The 20101-nt window shown below is 32.8% G+C and overlaps 1 protein-coding gene across 3 annotated transcripts in view; it reads left to right on the plus strand.

Annotated features, from left to right (window-relative positions):
• Nucleotides 1–1189: 1189 nt before the first annotated feature.
• The window catches only part of LOC106669218 (meckelin), a 37698-nt gene continuing 18786 nt past the window's right edge, over nt 1190–20101 (plus strand). The window contains exons 1-7 of one of the 3 annotated variants that reach the window (XM_014398535.2): nt 1190–1549; nt 7575–7748; nt 8416–8708; nt 8856–9068; nt 17542–17835; nt 19109–19239; nt 19300–19462. In XM_014398535.2, coding sequence (XP_014254021.1) covers nt 1372–1549; nt 7575–7748; nt 8416–8708; nt 8856–9068; nt 17542–17835; nt 19109–19239; nt 19300–19462 — 1446 coding nt within the window. In that variant the 5' untranslated portion in view covers nt 1190–1371. Of the gene's footprint in view, nt 1550–7574; nt 7749–8415; nt 8709–8855; nt 9069–17541; nt 17836–19108; nt 19240–19299; nt 19463–20101 lie in introns of those variants that run through there. The other 2 variants (XM_014398536.2, XM_024226428.1) reach the window with 2 other exon arrangements.

Raw genomic sequence — 20101 nt, forward strand, 5'->3', positions numbered from 1 at the left:
AAAAATGGTTTTACCTTCCAGGCTGCAGCCATGCGCTTGCAGTACCTTTGTATATAAACAGGGGCTCAAACTCAAGATCTCAACTCACGCTAATGGAACAGGCCGTTTGCACTAGCTACAGCAACATTCAGTTCTCGCAGTATCATGTTTTGCAATCTCAACAGCCGTTGCGACAGTCTGCTGCACGAGTCTCTATGCTCGTTACCAAGTCTACAACATCCGGCACATCGACATCAGTCCACCGACTTAAACCAATACTCAGCCAATAACAACGGCACATCTTAGGGCCACGAAAACCCCGGTGACGAAACCTCATTTCCGTTATTAAAAAAAAAGTGTGATTACGTCACATTTTAAAACAACGGTTTATTAACTGCGTAAAATCGACAAAGATGGTATGTAAGACGAAAACACTCTCCCCCTCCACAGCCAGCTCACTACAAAAAAGTCTAACGAAGGTCTAGCTCACTCGGCTCCATTTTTGCAACCAAAAACTGTCGTATTCAAAATCCAATTTGTAACTCATCACTGGGCAGCGACCAGTGACTAGCTCTAAACTCTAAACTGTAACTGACTCGTGACCAACTGACTAGTGTCAGCTCAACTCCACGTACTACTGACATCTCCGTACTCTTGCCAACCAATGATTACCCTTTTTGTAGCATTGGCTATTTGCAAACATCCCCATTGGGTTGGTTATTCAAGGTACTTTCTTCCCCGTAGCAGTCGCTACCCTCTAGCTTCACTATTTTGCATTTCTTCGGCTGGACGCTCGAGACCCCCTCCAAATAAGTTAGGAAATGGGTAGCTTCGACTTTTACATATCCCCAATCTAATTTTTTAATAAAATTAAAACAATAATCTTTACACAATTGATTATTAATAAGTAGCACAACTAATTATCTATGCAAAGAATTGTCTTCTCACGATTACTGATCTTAACGAAAGAACTAATTGAAAAGATTAGACATTTCTTGATTGTTTTGTATAAACAATTTGTTCAGACTGTCTACGTTCTTACATTCTACCCAATGTATTTAATTTTCGATGGTGAAATCCGAAAATATTTTTTTAGTTTAGCGGAAGCTATCCTCTTCTAAATATGGAGCTGACTTACGATCTTTGAACTATACTGCTTAGTTTAAATCCGATGGTTTTTATATTCAAACAAATTAAAATCAATCCAATCCTCTTTTAAGCGTTTCGTCAACAAAACAAGGTGTTGGTTTCTCAAAGTATGCCTCACCCGCACGTGGCCAACGGTCCGTCGCCTTGACGACGGAAAAAGTACACAATAAACAAAGCCCTTTCCGGATTGCTTGGGCCCCCAGAGTTCTACATGTCACACAGTCTCGCCTCAGGATTTAAACGATGTTGATTTTAATCCTATTATACTTTAATCGCTGTTTTTCCGAGATTGTCAAGAGGGACCCTCCCGACCTTTTTAACGGCTCAGACAAATCCTGCGCTAGTAATGAATACTTCAATATTAAGAATTTAAGATGTTCTACCTGTGATCCATCCAAAAATTTAACCGTTTCCGCACTTCGTAAGTAAATTGTTTAAAAGCTTCACTTTGAAATGAAAATTCTAGTGAATTATATTCCTTTCAATCAGAAGCACTTAAAGAAATACTTCTTACACTTCATAAATACTATTTTATTCATAAATATTATTTTATTATTAATTTGAGGTGCTGTTGAGTTCAGCGGTTTTCACAAGATTTTTCTGTTCAACACATACACAAATAATATACATTAATAAATTTTTTTTTTAACATCTCAACACATATTGAAATGTTAAAAAAACTGTTATTTATTAATGTATATTATTTTTCCATAGTGGTTTTGAGAATAAACTAACGCATATGCTAGAGTATACTAACAAATAGTCCCCCTAGGGTCCCATGTTCTGATTTTTGGAAGAAACAGCGTTGTTTTAGTGTATGGTACTGATAGATTTGTGACCTATCATGTGTTGAGAGTGAATGTATTTATTGGCGTGATGTAAGAGAGCTGATAGTGGAATATTGAGCACCCATCAACCATCAATTAGGTTAGTTATGTAATGGGTGTAAAGGTTGGTGGAGGAATATCGAGTACTACACTCTAATTAAGTGAATCGTGTGTAAATAAGTAAGAATTTATTTAAGGCTGAGTGAAAGTGTGAATAGATTTAGTAACTGATTGCATTGGGGGCTAAAATGGCCTAGCAGTTGGTAGCCCCTGATGTGCAACTTCAGCAGCTGAACAGATAAGACCAAGGCCTGCCCTCGGACTGCCAACACCCGACGTGGGTGTTTCTTGAGACCTGCCAGTAATGTATTGTAAATTACACAAAAAGTGGAATTGCCGGTGAACTGCAAACAGTGATAGGCTCTTTACATGCAGAGTTGGGCAAAATCAAACTAATTCAATCATGATTAAGAATTTTGATTGAAGTTTAATCATGATTGCATTAGTCATGAGTAAATTAATCATTATATGATTTAGTCATACCTCATGATTAAATTAATTATGATTAAATCATATAATGATTAATTTACTCATGACTAATTCAATCATGATTAAACTTCAATCAAAATTCTTAATCATGATTGAATTAGTTTGATTTTGCCCAACTCTGGCTACAATGACCTACTTACCAAAATCCAACCGACTCCGGATAAAAATTTTGAGATGAGAGTCGTGCTCAAGGCCAACCTTCAAATAGTGTTATCGTAAACGAAAACCAAAGTTACATAATTATTCTACATGTCTATTTTATTACAATCAAGACCGCTAGATGGTGTATTTTCCAAATAATGTACAAATCTCTGCTTTTAAGTGGAATAAATTTTAATTCAAAGAAATATTTTTGCCATTAATCGGTTATGTAAACATATTTACTTTTCAAAGCGTAGCTTGTTCTAGGATTTTTTATTATTATTATTATTATCATTATTTTTTGGCTTTTTATAACGACGGAGTTTTACTTATAATTGGAAGATTGATTTTTGTTAAATAAGGTGATGAAGGATTTTCGTTTTGATGAAATAAATTTCTGTTAGAAAATTTTTTTAAAGTGATGAAGTTGTGTATTTTTCATTTTTTGAGCACCCATTTGAACATGATTTATCGAAATTTAGTCATGACTAACTATATTGTGACTAAATTAGTCATGCCTCGTATTTAATTACTAATCATGACCTTATTTAGCCATCAATCACATATGGCGACTAATGACTAAATTAGTCACTTACTTCCAATCATGACTAACAGTCTGAGTGATCAATCATTAATCATTAGACATGACTAATTTTTGCCCAACACTGTTTACTTGTATGTATGAATGTGCTACATGTGTGTACAGATTTCAGCTTTATAAATCAGTAATCAGTAATAACTAGCAAATACTTCAATAGTAGCTTCTTGATACGACCTGTCTTTTTCTGTTAAAATTTACCTGACTTAATATATATATATATTATAATATACTAATGAGAATATTTTTTTTCTTTTCTGGGTTGAAGTTATGAAATTTATTTAACACTGCCTACCTAGAACGACTATCATTAATCATTTTACATACATATGTATTATAATTGTATTAAAGTTTATTTTCTTCGTAATACTATTTATTATTAAATATTTCAATATTTATATGTATTTTTCACATTAAAACGGTTGATCTAAAAAAATCTTAAATTATTATCAATTTTTATTAAAATCTTTCTATTAGATTCTTCTCATTTTAATTAAAAATTATGAAACAAAAGTGGCCATATAGTATGAACATTACATTATTTGTAAAAATATATTTTAAAATGTAAATAAATGTTCAACTCTATTTATAAATATAATATATTTACATGTAAAGAATAATAAGGTTAAGTGATAAATTATATCACTTGAGGCATAATGTTCACATAACCTATTGTGATTTTTCCTCAAACTACTTTTCTCCAATTTCCACAGGGTTCTTTTGATTTACTTGGACATTTCGATCCAATGTAGCAATTTTATGTTTGACATTTGTTGTTTTATGTTGTTTATGTTGATTGAGATGTAAATGAGATTGATAAATCTTTATTCTTGTTTAACTTTTCCTCAATAATCTGGCAGAAGATCTGTTTGTTAATTTGTTTTTTCTTACATTATCCAGTTGTTTACACCAGCCAGACTGGAAATCTGTATTGGTGCCTATATCTAAAATGTTAACTCCAACTTTGTTTTCATTATGGTATAGAAATATTTCTGGCTTCTTTTTCTATTCACCTCCTGGTAGCAGAACTATTGAATGAATGCTACTTAAAATAAGAATATTTTTATGCTTCTTTCCTTCATAACTAGTCAGAATAGTTCCTTGATCATTCAGAAATGTTTTTAGTGTAATAATTGTTCAATCTTGGTATTTCCCAAGCACTGCAGCTTTTTGTCTTATTTTACTTTTCCTAGCACTTTAGTTCAGTTCAATTGGCTCAATATTTCTATTTAGAAGCAGTAGGTCATTGACTGACATTTCTGTAATTATTTTCCCCGGTTTCTTGGTACTCTAGGTTAAGGTTCCGCTGATCGTTTGCCCCCTAAATAATGAGTGACACTTGATGGGAGTCACTGTTGAATATCCTTGTTTTGTAGGTGTTTTGCCATATGGCAGAGACCAATATAGACCCTTATCATTTCTTTGTATTTTACAGTGATAAGTGTAGCTATACGTTTGCTAGTTTTGGTTCTTTAACTATGATTTTACTATGTCTAGCACTTGGCCCGTTCAATTCTAGTTTTGCTTTCTGTGGACCTCTTCTGATATTTTTATTTTTTATTTATTAAAACATATGGCTTAGAAGCCTAATACCACAGAAAAACAAGGTAAACACAAAATAGAATTAAATTATAGGTAATAAGTAAACGTATAAGAACACACAAATATAAGTGGACATAAACATATATAACTGTAACTAGATACAATTTTGAAGTAGAATTTAATTTTTCTTTTAATTTTAATTTTAGTCTTTTATCAATGAAAAAAATCTATGTTAATGGAGTTGGCTTGTCTCTGAACTCTGTTGATTCAAGAATGAAAATTATAGTTGTTCTTACTGTAGGCTACTTTGAAAGTTTGAGGGTTTCTGCTGTTATGGGATGGAATGTTAACATTTACTAATTTGAGGAGTTCTGGACAGTTTATCTCATTATTTAATAATTTATTGATAAATATTATACCATTTTTTACATTTGGTTTCATGTGTGTCTATACTCAATACATTTAGAATTTTTGAATTATTAAAGCAAAATTGTTGAAAAAACACAATATACATATGTGTGGTGATTAGTGGCCGTTAATCGATAATTATTCAGAATTCGTGAGATGCGGTCTGGTGTGATGTAGGTTTCAGAAAAACATTTTCTTTATTAACTTCAAAATAGCTTTCAAAAATTATAAAACAATCCAAACTCTTTTTTCCAAAATTAAAGATCCCACACCAATAACAAACAAATCTGACGTAATCTACAAAATCAACTGTTTACATCCTACATCCCAATATCTGGACAAGAGAGTAAAGCAACATATCTATGATTGCAAAAACCCAAGCAAAATCGTACAGCACTCGCTACCCACCACTTTGAACACTAACACAATTTTGACTTCAAAAATCCAAAAATATTACATACAGAACAAAACAAATATAAACGTAATTTCTTAGAAATGGTTTATATCAACAGAGATAAGCACAGCATCAATTATATGTGTAAACTCAGTCGCAGCTACGCCAATATCATTAATCAAATTCAATATAGATAACATACATATATCACATTCCACACATCAAACATTTTTACATAGTCTACTTTTCGAACAATTTAGCTTTCCTTTTCCTATTTATCCCCGTCTATTTAATCCTGAAAGGATAATCTGGCCGAACCATTACCAATGTTTTTTCCCATCGTCGGCTCTTTTCACCTCAAAAAGCTGACTCCTTTACAAAAATGTCTTCCTATACCGACTCCCCCCCCCTTCAAAATCCAACGTATATAAACATAAAACAACAATATCTCACTGGCACTCTCAACACGACACGCAAGAATGGTACAATTACACAGAAGACAAACACTTTGAGCGAGTAGAAATACTTTGATTGAATATAAAAAATGTATTTTGCATTGTATAAATTCACTTTTCCACACCCTAAATGTATTTCTTAAATGTAAACAATGTTTGTAAATCCCAGACCCTGAAGATGATCTCAATAAAGATCGAAACGTTGGCACAATAAAGAAAATGTTTTTCTGAAACCTACATCACACCAGACTGCATCTCACAATTTCTGAATAACAATATACATAACTGAGCTGAACACATTTTAGAGAAAGTTTTAGGTATTGGTAATGTGACCAAACTACAGATGAGAATTCAATGATGGGTCTGACTAAAGAAATGTATTACACTTGTAACACCTGAATATTCTGAAAATCTTTAGAAAAACGAATTATAAATCTGAGAAATTTTAGAGCTTTAGTAATTAAACTTAAAATATGATTTTTAAACGTTAGCTATTGATCCAACAAGATGCCAAGGCCTTAATAATGTTAAGTGACCTGTCATTGTGTCAATGTAGTAGCAGAATTATTGCTCCTTGAGAAGCGAATATGGAAACATTTTGGAGTATTTAGATTTAGATTATTTAAACACCAAGAGTGAAGAGAATTTAAATTACTTTGGAGGTGGCCAGGAAAAGAAGAAATAGGTTTAAAGATTTTTAAATCATCAGCAAAGAGAAGAAAATTTATATTATTAAACCCAGGGTACATGTCATTTAGAAAACAAGTAACTAAATAGGGCCTAAGTGAGAGCCCTAAGGAACATCTGAAGTAACTGTAAATTTAATAGATTCAGAAAAGTGGGCTTTGACCATTTGAAATCTATTTTGCAGATAAGAGTGAAACCAACAGAGAAGACTACCATAAAAACCATATGCCTCCAATTTCGCAATCAAAACGTCATGATGCACAGTGCCAAATGCTTTTGCAAAGTCTGTGTGAATAGAATTGATATAACAATGTTTATCAAATGCATCTATAATGTGTTTATAACAGATTAATAGATTTGTGATATATATATATATATATATGTTTCATCTTGTTATCCAAATTTTACATTCTGGGCCTATAGGTTTTACAAACCATCGTCTGGCCAATGTTTATGATTATAATTGATAACTGTTTTGCTTTGAATGTTCTCTTTCACTCATTCTTCATTAAAATTAACGTGTAAGGTCAAAACAAAATTGTTAAATATTATGGTGAATAATTTATTATGTTTTTACTTAATTGTGAGATATCATTAGTTAGTTAAATCATAAACTCATGCCAGTTTTGTCTACTGTTTTGTTTAAGTTGATGATGGGTATAAACAACCTGTGTGTAAAAGACCCAGTAAGTAACCATGTGCCAGTTCAACATACTGTTTTGTTTGTTCAGTATTAAGTTAGTATTTTCTGTCTACTAAACTGATTAGGTTATTTTGTTATATACTTCAGTGCTGTTCAACAATGACAATATTATTCCTTACAATAATTTTTAATTTTCTTGTAGATGATTCTTGTGTGTGCAATAATAGAAGCATTTTTAACGGTTGGGATCCAAATGGGTACAGACTGTGCTTGAGGTGTAAAGATAATGAAATCCCTTCTCTAGATAAGTCCTTTTGTATTGGTCTTCCAAATAATTCTTCACCGAATACAATATGTGGCGACAATAACATTATTGGTAAGTTTTTTAATATTGCCTTCTTTCTTTATTCTTTTATAGAAACCCCAACATCTTTCATAAGCATTTTTGTAATTTCTTTTGTAATTGATCAGTAATTTGTTAAATAAAATTATTGTGTATTAAATTTATTTTGTGGTTTATTAACTAAGCATATAGAATAAAATTAGCACCATGGATTATGTTGTACCTACACGACCAGGTTTATACCAAACGGCAAATTGTCTGGACTAAGTAATTCCGTCATACAGTAGGGCCTGTTTTTCTTGGTATTACACTTTTTACATATCATTACCAATTAAACAATTTAATTACCTGCAAATAAATTTTTTTAATACTTCAGATCACTTACATATTGAAATTAATTGAATAAAATCATGTCATAACACACATTACAATAAAATCATATATTGTTAAAGTATGTTATGTTGTTGAACCCGACATAATTTTTTCCCAATAAGCAAATGCTTTATTAGCACAACAATTTTTAGTATTTTTTAAATGTATAATGAGCTGTATTGCTTTTTTAAATCCAAAGTTAAAAATTTTAAGGAAATATATCAACTTTTTATATGGTCATGTGAAATATGTTGTATACAAATTGGCTGTACTATAATTGATATAATTCATGATTCCTTGTAGATTTTATCTCAAACTTCATTTTTAGTTGATAGATATGCCAATGGAACAAAAATGAAAGCCATCAACTGTATCAGATGTGTAAGTGGAACAGTGCCAAACCAGGACAGAAGTAAATGTATTAAGTGTTCGTATCCGTTCGAAAATTGTTTATGTCCAATTGAAACTCATATCATTTTGCCTAGTAATGAGTGCATCCCTAGCAAAAAATTACCAGATTGGACAAAAGTAACAGAAATGTTTGAAATTGAGTATGAAGAATCAAAACGTGAGTCCAAACTTATGCGCTACAAACTTCATTCTGCGTATTATTGGTGTCAGGTGTGTTTTATTTGCTTCACAATAAATATGTTCATTTTATCGCTTTAAACTAGGTCTCTTTAATGCAGTTCAACTATGGTTATGGGCACATTGGTTATTATAGTTAATTTAGCATTGCAAGCATTTATTTGGTATTGTGTGTTGCAGATGAAACAGTTTCAGAGTTGCCAGCTTCTTTCCAATTTATGTGTGTTAACCATGTACCAAGAGTTAACAGGTCCTTGTAGATTACTGAAGGATATAAAAACATCAAAATATAATGTACCTCTTCCTTGGATAGCATACAACGAAAAAGATGTGCAGAACATTTTCAATGAGGATAAAATTAAAAAGAAATTCCGCCTGGTAAAAGATTCAGAGGTTAGTACAGAAATGCATTATTAAAATTCCACTTATTTCTAAATAGTTGGTTTATTTTACTTTTTATTGTGAGTTTTTTTTCATATGATCTATAGGGTAATGAAGCTTTAATTTGGTCATTATGATCATTTTGGTCTGCCTATTCTTGTTGGGTTATCTGTTAAATGCTTTTCTCACTATCTTCAGTATTGGGTCAGGTCTACCCAGCAAGAATAAGCCAACCCATAACACCTAAATTACAAATGTAAAATATTCTATCTCTTGACTTCTATCAAATTGGAACAATAAAACTTTCCAATTTTTAACAGTCAGGCCAGGTTATATGAATTAGTGAAATATAGTCTGGGACAAACAGATAGCCCTCTCAAATTTTTTACTCTTAAAAATGTTGACCATTAAGATTACATTTTATATGCAAAAGCTGGTACAAATGTGAAAAATGTTCAAAGGGTCATTTGTGCAGCTCCTCACATCAAAAGGAAAAATGAAAGGGATACAACCCCTAAGTATGACACACAAAGAAGGAAGGTCTGTTTGCCCGTGATCATGTTCAATGGAAAAAGCATTGGAAGGAAGTCCTGTTCACTGATAAAAAAATTCAATCTTGATGGTCCTGATGGTTGGACTCTCTGTTGTCATAAGCTATAATAATTATTATATTAATAATATTGTATATATATAATATATTGTATATATAATATAATATTATATTGTAATATAATATTAATATTGTCATAACCTACAAAAAGAAGAAAAAGTATTTTCTATGAGGCAAATGGGGGTGGCACCATTATGATATGGGGTAACATTAGCTACGATCACAAAACAGACATATGTTTATTTCTGGCCGAATGAACAGACAAGGTTATGTCACAGAGATAGAAAATCAATTTAAAAAGTGCTTTGAAATGGCTCCCAAAGAAAACATTGTTTTCCAGCCAGATAATGCGCAAAAGTTGTAAGAGAATTTTTAAGTAAAGAATATATTTATATTTTTGATTGGTTTGCACAGTCCCCAGATTTTAATATAATTGAAGATGTCTTAGGACACTGCCTGGAGTGTTTACAGTTTCAAGACATTGATGAATAAAAAAAAATTCAGGAAGAGTGGGCCAAATTCCCTCAAGAATTGATTCCGTTTTGACTCGCCTCACAATTGTATGACTGCTGGATTAGAAAAAGATGGGGCCTACACAAGATTTGAATTAATTTAATTTGCATTATTTTTATTGTGTTTTAATAAATAATCGGGTATTATTGTTATTGATTCTTTGAAATCATTTTCTATTAACACCTAAAGGGGGCATTGGTGGCCACAACGGTTTAGGCATTGACACGGCGTTCATCACTGTAAACTGTCCCGGGTTCGAATCCAGTGGCCCTGCATTCTTACCCAACATATTTATAAATGGGCTTTTTTTCAAAAAGACCGCACCATATGACCTCTGCGGTTGCGAACCCTCATAAAAATAAAAAAGAAAATATTAACGACTAAAGGATATAATATGTTCAAATTTTAGTAAAATAAGCTATGATTAAAAAAAAAATTCTATGATCATTTTGTCCCGGACCTTATGTATGTACAAGAACTGAATTATGTGAAGATGAGATACTACTTATAATATAAAAAAAGATAACACATTGAATAATTAACGGGAATAAAGTTCATTAAGTTAATATTAAGCAAACCACTAATTTGTATTTCTAAGCTAATTGATACATAATTCTTCATTTTGCTTACAATAGTGTTAAATAGGGGGCGTCGGTGGCCTCAACGGTTTAGGCAAGACATGGCGCTCATAACTGTAAGGTAAAAGTCCCGGGTTCGAATCCAGCGGCCATGCATTCGAACCTGACATACTTACAAATGGGCTTTTTTTCAATCAAAAACACCAAAAAAAATTTGAAATTTGACATTATACTTATAGAAAATTCTCACAAATTGAAATAAAAAAGTGTTTTCTACACAAATGAACTATGTAATAGCTCTATTAGGTTTCGGTTACTAGCAGTCGGCCTCATTATGAGATGTGCATTGTGGCCAATATTGGTCTATTGAACAATCTCCTAGGGGTTCTTTGTTAACCTTAAGGCTTTTTACCAGACCCCCAAAGCTTTTTAAAGGCTCCCATTTGTATCCTATAAACCTTGGATTTTCCTTACCCAGGAGTGGGAATCTCTACTCGCCTAAAAGCCTTGAGACCAACAGAGAATATTCAGTAAGTTCTTCTTATTCTGGCCATATCTGCCCAGGGTTTTTTATGTTTATCCTAGTTTAGCATATGCCTCTGGAGTTCGCAGTCTCCTTTCAGCAGTTCTATTATCATTCTAGTCCTATCACGATTAGTTTCTGCGATAGTAAACCGAGAATTATTTTTAACTCTTTGTTTAATGGATCTACATTTTTGGCAATATGAATTGCCACAAAATAGTTCATGGTTGATAAGTATCCTGATTGAACTTTCCTTTGCCAATTTATCAGTTATCTCTTGCCTTTCTTTTTGTATGCTCTGGTAACCCCCCCCCCCAAAAAAAAAAAAAAAAAAAAAAAATTTNCAAAAAAAACAGTGATTTTGTTGAGTTACCCCATGTCTGATAGGGCCTTGTTGCAATCTCAAACGGCAAATGTTGACTTTGCTGCCGATGAGGTAGTTGCTCAATGCCTCCTGATTATTGGATTAAACGGCTATTCTTTTGTTTTAATTGCCCAGCCTTTTGATACACCTGGCACATTGTCCAATAGTCTTGTCAGGTGGCATATTGCCCAAGGTTTATGTATGAATTCTAGTCCTTGGTTTATTTTCTATAGATACCCATACTTGGTCTTGGAGCCATATAAATATGATTGACATTAACTAGCATCTATTTCTTCTTCTCTATCGGAAGTCATAATTTTAGGATCATGGAATGAATATGCATATCCAGAAACTTATCTACTTGAAGTTCCTCGAAGCTTCCTTTTATACAGGAAGGCTGTTGGGTCTGTACCTTAGCCTGTGAATTGTAATAGTTCCAATAACCAGCCCGCAGTTTAGCTTTTGCTCTCGAGGTTTCACAATCACGCAATATAAATATCATCATGTGAAAGGTTTTTTCCGTTGAATATATAGAGGTTTTTCATAGTGCGTCCGTTTCATTGTATTAACTTTATAATTTGGTGTTATTTATTAGCTTTATCAGCTTCTAACTATATTATCGTGACTTCTAAGAGCATCTAAGAGTGAAGGGGACAATTTAATTTTTTTTCAGTGTCGCGGTAAGCACTTGATATTTTTCTTTTCTCAATGTTCTTCGAAATGGATGTAGTCTCTGTCTCTTTCTCTCACACCTACACAGCCACGCATGGAAAAAAAGAACACAGGGTAAATGTGCATGTGTATTTGTTGGAAATGAATCAATAAAAATTTCCCATTCCTATTCCGCGTATTGGCAACTTGACCTAGTTTGTAGGCCTCGATGAAAAGATGATGCATATCGACCTTCTGTTCCAATTGTTGTGTTATAGATTTTACTGAAACTTTCTATTTTCTTTATTGTTTCCACTACTACTCGTCAAATGGCCAATTAAAAATAATAAATTATAAAATAATTAATGAGCTATTTGTGATGCATTCATTCTTTTGTTTTTGTCAACTCATGCTATTGCTTGGAAAGATCCCAAAAGAGAGAATGTCTACTTCATATGTACACTATAAATGTTTTTTAGTTTAGCTTCAAAATTAATTTATATTTACTGTAAATATATAAAAATTATTGTTTAAATATATTTATTAATTTTTATTTATTTATAGCTACAAAATACCATAAAAAATGTAGAAATCTACATAATTTGCTTCCTTGATCTGGAAATATCTTGTCGCGGAATTTCATAGTCGTTTCGTCGAATGTAGGAAAAAGGTGTTCTTGTTTGCATTTGAAATTTACATGAAACATTTGATGTTGATTACTTGGGGTTTTGTGGGTTTAAAGGTCTCGAAGCGCCGTACTTCACCCCCAGAACGGGAAAACAGCCCCAGGGATTTAACCCAACTCCTCCGCGTTAATCCCACTTATCCAGACGCCGTCACCAGCGTTAATATTTTGAAAAGACACGCTAGTAAAAAATGAGAAACAAATAATAGAGAAATTAGGAGGAATATGACATAAAATTCCTATGAATCGTTGGCCTTTGTTCAACATAGGACTTCTTGGTTATGTTTTTTCTATGCACCTACAAATAATCACTGCGATTAATATTTTCTGCTTTCATTTCTTAAAAGTATTTGTTTTAGTCTTAAAAAAAATTTAATTTCTCAAAATTCCACAGGGTGTCACCTGTCTAGTGCCAGTCACCTCTGGTCTCACACATTACTCACCTTACAAAAAAATTAAACATTGTTTTTAAAAATATTTTTAGCATATATTCTACATTCAAACATTGCAATAATTACGGTTTTCTTCAATTTCTTAAAGATCTTAAAAAATGGTTTTCGCCATTTTTCATAAAATTTAATATATATGATAGATTTTGAAATGAAAATGTATTTTTTTTTGTACGACACGTATTTGCCACCCTAACGGTCCTCGGTTCAAATCCTGGCGTAGTCCATGGTTTTTTAATTGAAAAAGTACGAAAAAGAAATTATTGTATTATCTCATTAAAAAAACGAATGTTAGGGCAGAGAAAGTTTTATTGACTTATTCGCATTAATCCTTACGTAAGGAAACGTATTTATGGTGCAATATTGCATTGCTACTTCGTTATGGTGATTGATCTCTGTACATAAATTTTTTTCAAAAACTCAGCCGTGAACATCGAATTCTTAACGTGAAATGACCGCTCTCAAGGATTAAATTAATTATTGTTAATAAGTTCCTACCTGTCTGTTCCTCAGAAGATTGTAGTTTTTGCTCCGTGGGACGTTGTGATTGACACGGTGCCTTTTGAATGGGTTCTGCTGCAAAATACTTAATTTTCATAAGTGCGTGATTTGCTTAACTGCTGATCATAACGTTTTTTAGAAACTACATTATCGTTATTCGTTCCACTTGTTGTTTTTTTATTGTTGGATATGTCTATCATGACCTTGGTTTAAATTTCGGTGCTGCTGGAATTTTTAAAATTTGTACTGAGAAGCCAGAAGAAAAACATAATATCACGGCCCGAAGATGTGGGATTCCAAAAAAATTTCTCTCCTGTTATATGTCCAAACGGATGTTCTATAGGACTTGGCGCGGGCATCTGAGAAAACATCTACACAACATGGGCATATTCAATGATGATCCCATTTGTAGATCATTCTATTTGAAGGAGAAACAGAAGAAACCATATCATCTTCGATTGCAAAGCAACCGCTCAATCGAGGCATAACCTTGGATACAAAGAAAGCCCAGGAAAAGCAATTGTAGCAACGACATTCTCATGACCTAGTTGTCCTTTGGAGAAGGATCGAGTAGCTTGAACTGAACTAAGGAACTAGGAAAGTACAATAAGCCAAAAGGCTGCAGTACTTGGTAACAAAACCTTCACTTCTTAGTATCCATCACTTGTTACTTAGATAAATTATCCACCATTTTCATTCCTCAGGCGACATATTTATATAATTTAAAATTAGAATAGATATTTAGTGACTGGTAGTTTTTGTTGGCCCTGAGTAGGACTGGTGTTGCTTTCGTAGTGTTGAGACGATGAATTTAAACCGGGACCAAGTGTGTGCGTCTGTGTGCCGTTGGTAGTGGTCCGTGACCGAGGGAACAGTTGGCTGAGGTCCGGGGCCGTGAGTCGATTAACTCTGCAGCGGTTGAAAGGGCTCGGGTGCAGCAGTTGGCCAGTTTAGCCAAGTTGGCTGTGTTGAGAAGGCGAGATCCAGGCTAATGCTGCGAGTACCCTTGCTGTTGTCGTTGTCGGTGCTCCATTAGTGATTGGGGAGATCTCGTCGAGTAGACGAGTCTCGAGCCTCAAGTCGTGCGTTGAGATATCGTCAGGGAGTCCGAACTGGCAAAGCCCCTGCTTATATTCGAAAGGACTCTACACTGATTAGTTGCAGAGTGGAGGGCGAGATCATTCCATAACCGGTAGTGGCAACTAGCGGGTACCGTGGTAACTGTAGGTGGCCACCACAATATATATATTTATATATATATATATATATTTCCNTGATTTTTAAACGTTCTCCTGTGGGGAAAGTTGCCAGATACTGGTTGATTTGTGGTATCCACTCCAAGTGGTTGGCAGAGATGTCCAGTGTTGTGTAGCTGCAAAGTTCTGTACTGCCATTTTCTAGCAGGTTCAATTCACATTGAGCGTTTGTGTAAGTTATTAAATCAGGAGAGCAAAAGTGTACGTATGCAATTTTTTGTGTACAAGTACTCTCTAGTATAATTATTTGAGTTTTCTCAAGACCAGATTGAGGTTTGAGTAAATATTTAACATTTGGAAGTATAGTTACAAAGTTTTCTCTGTATTTGGCAGCTACGGGGTACATTTCATATAGCCGGAAGTTTACATCTTGTACAATAGGTATTTCTAATAAATATACAATTTCTGTAGGTTTGATAATACAATTGACGTTGATAATTTCCTCATAGTTTATTATGTTTTGTGGGTGAACTTCGAAAGGTAATCTATTTCCATAGTAAGGCGAAATTTTATTTAGTTCATAGAATAATTCGGATAGGGAAATTATGCTGGGGTGTAATGTTTTTAATTTACAAAATGCTATAGAATTTTCTATATCCTTTAATGTGTTTAATATAATGTGATATAGAATTTGTAGTTAATTTAAGATATTATGTTGTCTGCTTAATCCATGTAGTGGTCAATGTTCTCGTGTAGTTTTAATATCTTCTTAGCGATCTCGTAATTATTCAGGTTTATAGTTTGCAGTGTTTTGTTGTATACTTTTATGATTTCTGAGTTTAGTGTGTATTGAGCATTTATTTGTGATTGCATATCTTGTTGTTGTGAATCTTATGAATGTTTAATAATTTTTTCGAATCTTTCTTTATCGTTGTTATCTAAGTTACAGGTTATAAATTTAATTATTGTTCCGAGGCCGTTTATAACTCCTCTCTTAAATCTAACTTTAATAATATTCCCTCGTGGGTTGATACATTCTAATTTATCCCTTATAATTTCTCTAGTGTGGTTAATTATTTTACAGTAGCTAGTTAGAGTGGCCCCATTGATTAAAGTAATATTCCCGTGTATTAATTTTCTTTGTTGGTACAATAGTGTCGAGCGATAGTTTTCGTCAAGGACGTGTAGTTGATTTATAAAGTGGTTTAGTTTAAAAAAATGTATTAAAATGTGATGGGACGTCTGTACTTTTGCAGTGCCTAGGTCTATAGGGATGAGTCCTGTGCCTGTCGTGATGTCCGTTATTATTGCTCTCGATGTGACTGCCAAGCGCTGTGTCCCGGAACAGATTTGTTTGTTAGTTACCCGTCTTCTTAGGTCGTTTTATGTTTTCAAAATGAATTTTGTCTTTTGTGTTGTGGTGTTGGGTCTTTATTTTTGCGGTTTTTAATTCTTTGTTAACAGTATCTATCTGTTCCGGTTTGTAACGGTCTTTGGTTTTGATCTGTTTTTGTGCGTTTCGCACGTAAACGTCTTTTGGAATTTCAGGGAGGGTTTCACTGTTTTCGTTCCGTTTGTTAATAGATTTCTCTTTGTTGATTTGGCTTAATTCTCTAATTCTCTCATATAATAATTTAGTTCCTTCTCTGTGGTTTGCTATGTAGTCGTTAGTTAATTGCTCGTCTATATTTATATCTAGTAGGGAGTCTATTTACATGGCCACTGTGGATTTCAAGTGGTGTGTGTTTTGTGGCAGAAAGTGCCGTGTTGTTAGCGAACAAATAATTAATTTTATTTTCCATATTCTGATCATTGAATTCATCTCTATTTTTGAGTAGTAGTATGTGTTCTACGATTGTGGAGTGTAGCCGTTCTGGGTCCAATCGGATTGTTCGTCCCTAGAATCAGCATCATCCGAGGTTTTAAGATGAGCTATTGAGAATTCTTTCCCTTGTATTTTTATTTTATTTTTTGAAAGATCAATTTTTGCTTTGAGAATTTTAATACTGTCTGTCCCAAGTAATAGGTCAAACTTTGGGTGAAAATTAAACATAAAGAATTCAAGGTCTGATTTCTTAGCGATTGAGAATCGTATAGTATTAGCGTTGCGTTATTTTCAGTGTAAAATTTGGATTTGTAAGTTCCGAACTTTTCTATTATTTCTTTAACATATTCTAACGGATCTTTGGTGGATTTAGAGCTTTATATTTCGAATAATAAACTATGAGAATTTTGAGTGGTTGAAAATTTTGTTATTAGAAATTTTTTTAATGTATTACAATCTGCAAAATCTGAATCTTGGAGTATTTCTGCCGCTCTTCCAATTAATTTTCCTTTAAATCCAAAAATCATTTTTTATTATCTGACGCTTTATATGTGTTGGATTTTGACTATTTGATAATTTTTTTTTTTTAGGACAGCTACGTACAAATTGTTTTTAGTAAATGGTCTTTGAATGGTACATGGCAAGGATTCGTCAATGGGATGAAAGTGCTAGCAGTTTGCAAAGAGATGGAGTTCTTGACGGATTTAAGGTTTACTGTCGATTATGAGAACAAATGTGCCGTATCGCCTCAAGACTTTTTGTCAGAACGCACGACTGAATTCTACGACATATATTTAAAATATCGTTTGAGCAACGAAACTTACATATATCCAATACCGATATTAAATTTAAACTACAAAATAGGCAACAAGTTTCCAAATAAGGTATTTATATATTGCCTATTATGATTAAAGGAGTTCAAATCCTTAAGCTTAAGAGGGTCATGCGTTTTTAAAGAAAAGTTACTTATGAGAAGTGTGTTTTGAAGGTACTTATGTGGAAAAATGAGATATTCTAGGTCAATTTTATATGGACCTGTTCTTGTTTACATTCAAATGACCTTCATTTTTCCATTTTTTTCTAAATAATAATAATAATAATAAATTTATTTGCGAAAAGTACAGTACTACAATAACAAAAAACATAAATAGAGGAACAAATTTAAGGATAAAATAATAAAACCATAAGTAAAAGTAAGTCATTTAACCAATCTGCACATTTTCGCCTGTCACCTAAAAGCAGTGCTTGTAACAGGTGGCAGGAGTTATGTCAGTGAACAAAATTGCTAAAAATTAAATCAAAAGGACTGAGAAGGTGTATACGACCAAATAAATGAAAGAAAAAACAAAATAATGAAGAGAGAAAACAAAAATAAAATAAAATGCAATAAATTCAAATAAATAAAATAGAAATTAAAGAATACCATAATTGCCATATGATGCCAAATATACCACAAAGAAAGTTCAAATTATAAATTTAAAATTTTTACAGTAATACATTTTTTGAAATCATAATAAGAATTAAATTTGTTAAAATTAATTTTATGATTATAAAGAAACCTAAAAACAGCTTTTAATGAAAAATTGAAGTAAAAATTAGTGTTTACTTTGAATATAAAAATATTAGTCGCTATATTTTGTCTTGTTTAATACTCATTGTTTGATTCAGCAAAAAGGTTATTTTCAAAGACATACGTACAATAACATTTTAAAAACAATTGTTTAAATTTTAGAACCTGAAAAATGTCACAGTTAATTGGTATTAAATCTAAAAAGTTTGGAAAGAATAGTTCTCAAAAGAGAATTTTGAGTTATGATTAATGTATTTAAATAACAATTACTGGTTCAATTCCATGTAACATAGAACCATAGAAAATTATAGACTGAACCAAAGCATAATAAACTGATTTTAACAATTTTAAATTTAGAATCTTTCTTAATACATCGAATTTGTAAATCCAAAAATATTCCATTTTTTCTTCTATTTTTCACTTGCTAAAAATTTTGAGATGTGATAATCTGTAATTATACCAACTCGTAAACTAATTGATAATAATAAGATAATAATTAATAAAGATAATTTACAATTATCTCAGTGCCAAGTAATGTTTGTATGTTTACAATTATGTCATCCTTGAAAAATCAACTTATTTTTTAGTATGGAGATAAAAGTCAATGGCAACTTACACACCGTATGTTTGTGTTTGAGAATCCTAACGATTTTAACATAGAAGCTAAAACGAACATTGCCCCGACGACCATTCGATACCTAAAATCCGCAGCACTCAGGTATCCAATATATTTTCCTTATACCGTCTACATAAAAAATACATGTTAGTTCATTTCTAGTATAAGGGTAAAAAAGGGACCAGAAGAAGGATTGATCAATACTCCACTTCTAATCCTATCGTATGGAGAATTTAACAAGGAAGATGTACAGAATAATCGGAAAAAGACTTTTTCCTTTAAAGTTCAGTTTTCCATGAAAAGTAATGTAAAGAGAAACATGGACGTGAGTATATATATTTATTTGTTTTGTATTAATTATAATATTTAACTTATTTAAGGTTTTTTTTTTCGGGCATCCGACAGCTTGGTAATTTCAGCCCCGAAGCACTAACATAATACCGCTACACACTCAATACACATCCCAATAAATACATTCATACCTATTTACATTGATCGCACTCATACTGTTTGGTAGATGGATTACTCAATGTTCATCCATCTACCTATTCCCTATAATAAACTAATCTAGATTGGGGTCGATGGGGTATTTTTATAAAATTTCCGCCATCGGCTCAAGTCATACACACAATCTGCGAGGGCGATGGAGAAGCTACTTCGCCATCAGCCCCTCCCCATTCACACCAATAAATACATTCACTCATACAAGATACAGAAATACGAAACACATATTTTGAAGGCCATATACAATAAAAAATTACCAATTCCCCTAAAAAGCGGAACTGGGGACTTTGAAACTCGCTACCGTGTTCGAGAACTTTTCTTAAATCCGACGGCATGCCTACACGCTCTCTGTATAGAACCAAGACATGACACCCCTATTATGTGGGACACATCGACCAACCTTTCTCTGCATAAGGGGACCTGCGCGGGCTTTGGCCCAAAAGCAGATGCCCGTGTGTCA

Source organism: Cimex lectularius, unplaced genomic scaffold (genome assembly GCF_000648675.2).
Source record: "Cimex lectularius strain Harlan isolate CLEC.00 unplaced genomic scaffold, Clec_2.1 scaffold28, whole genome shotgun sequence".
NCBI lineage: Eukaryota > Metazoa > Arthropoda > Insecta > Hemiptera > Cimicidae > Cimex > Cimex lectularius.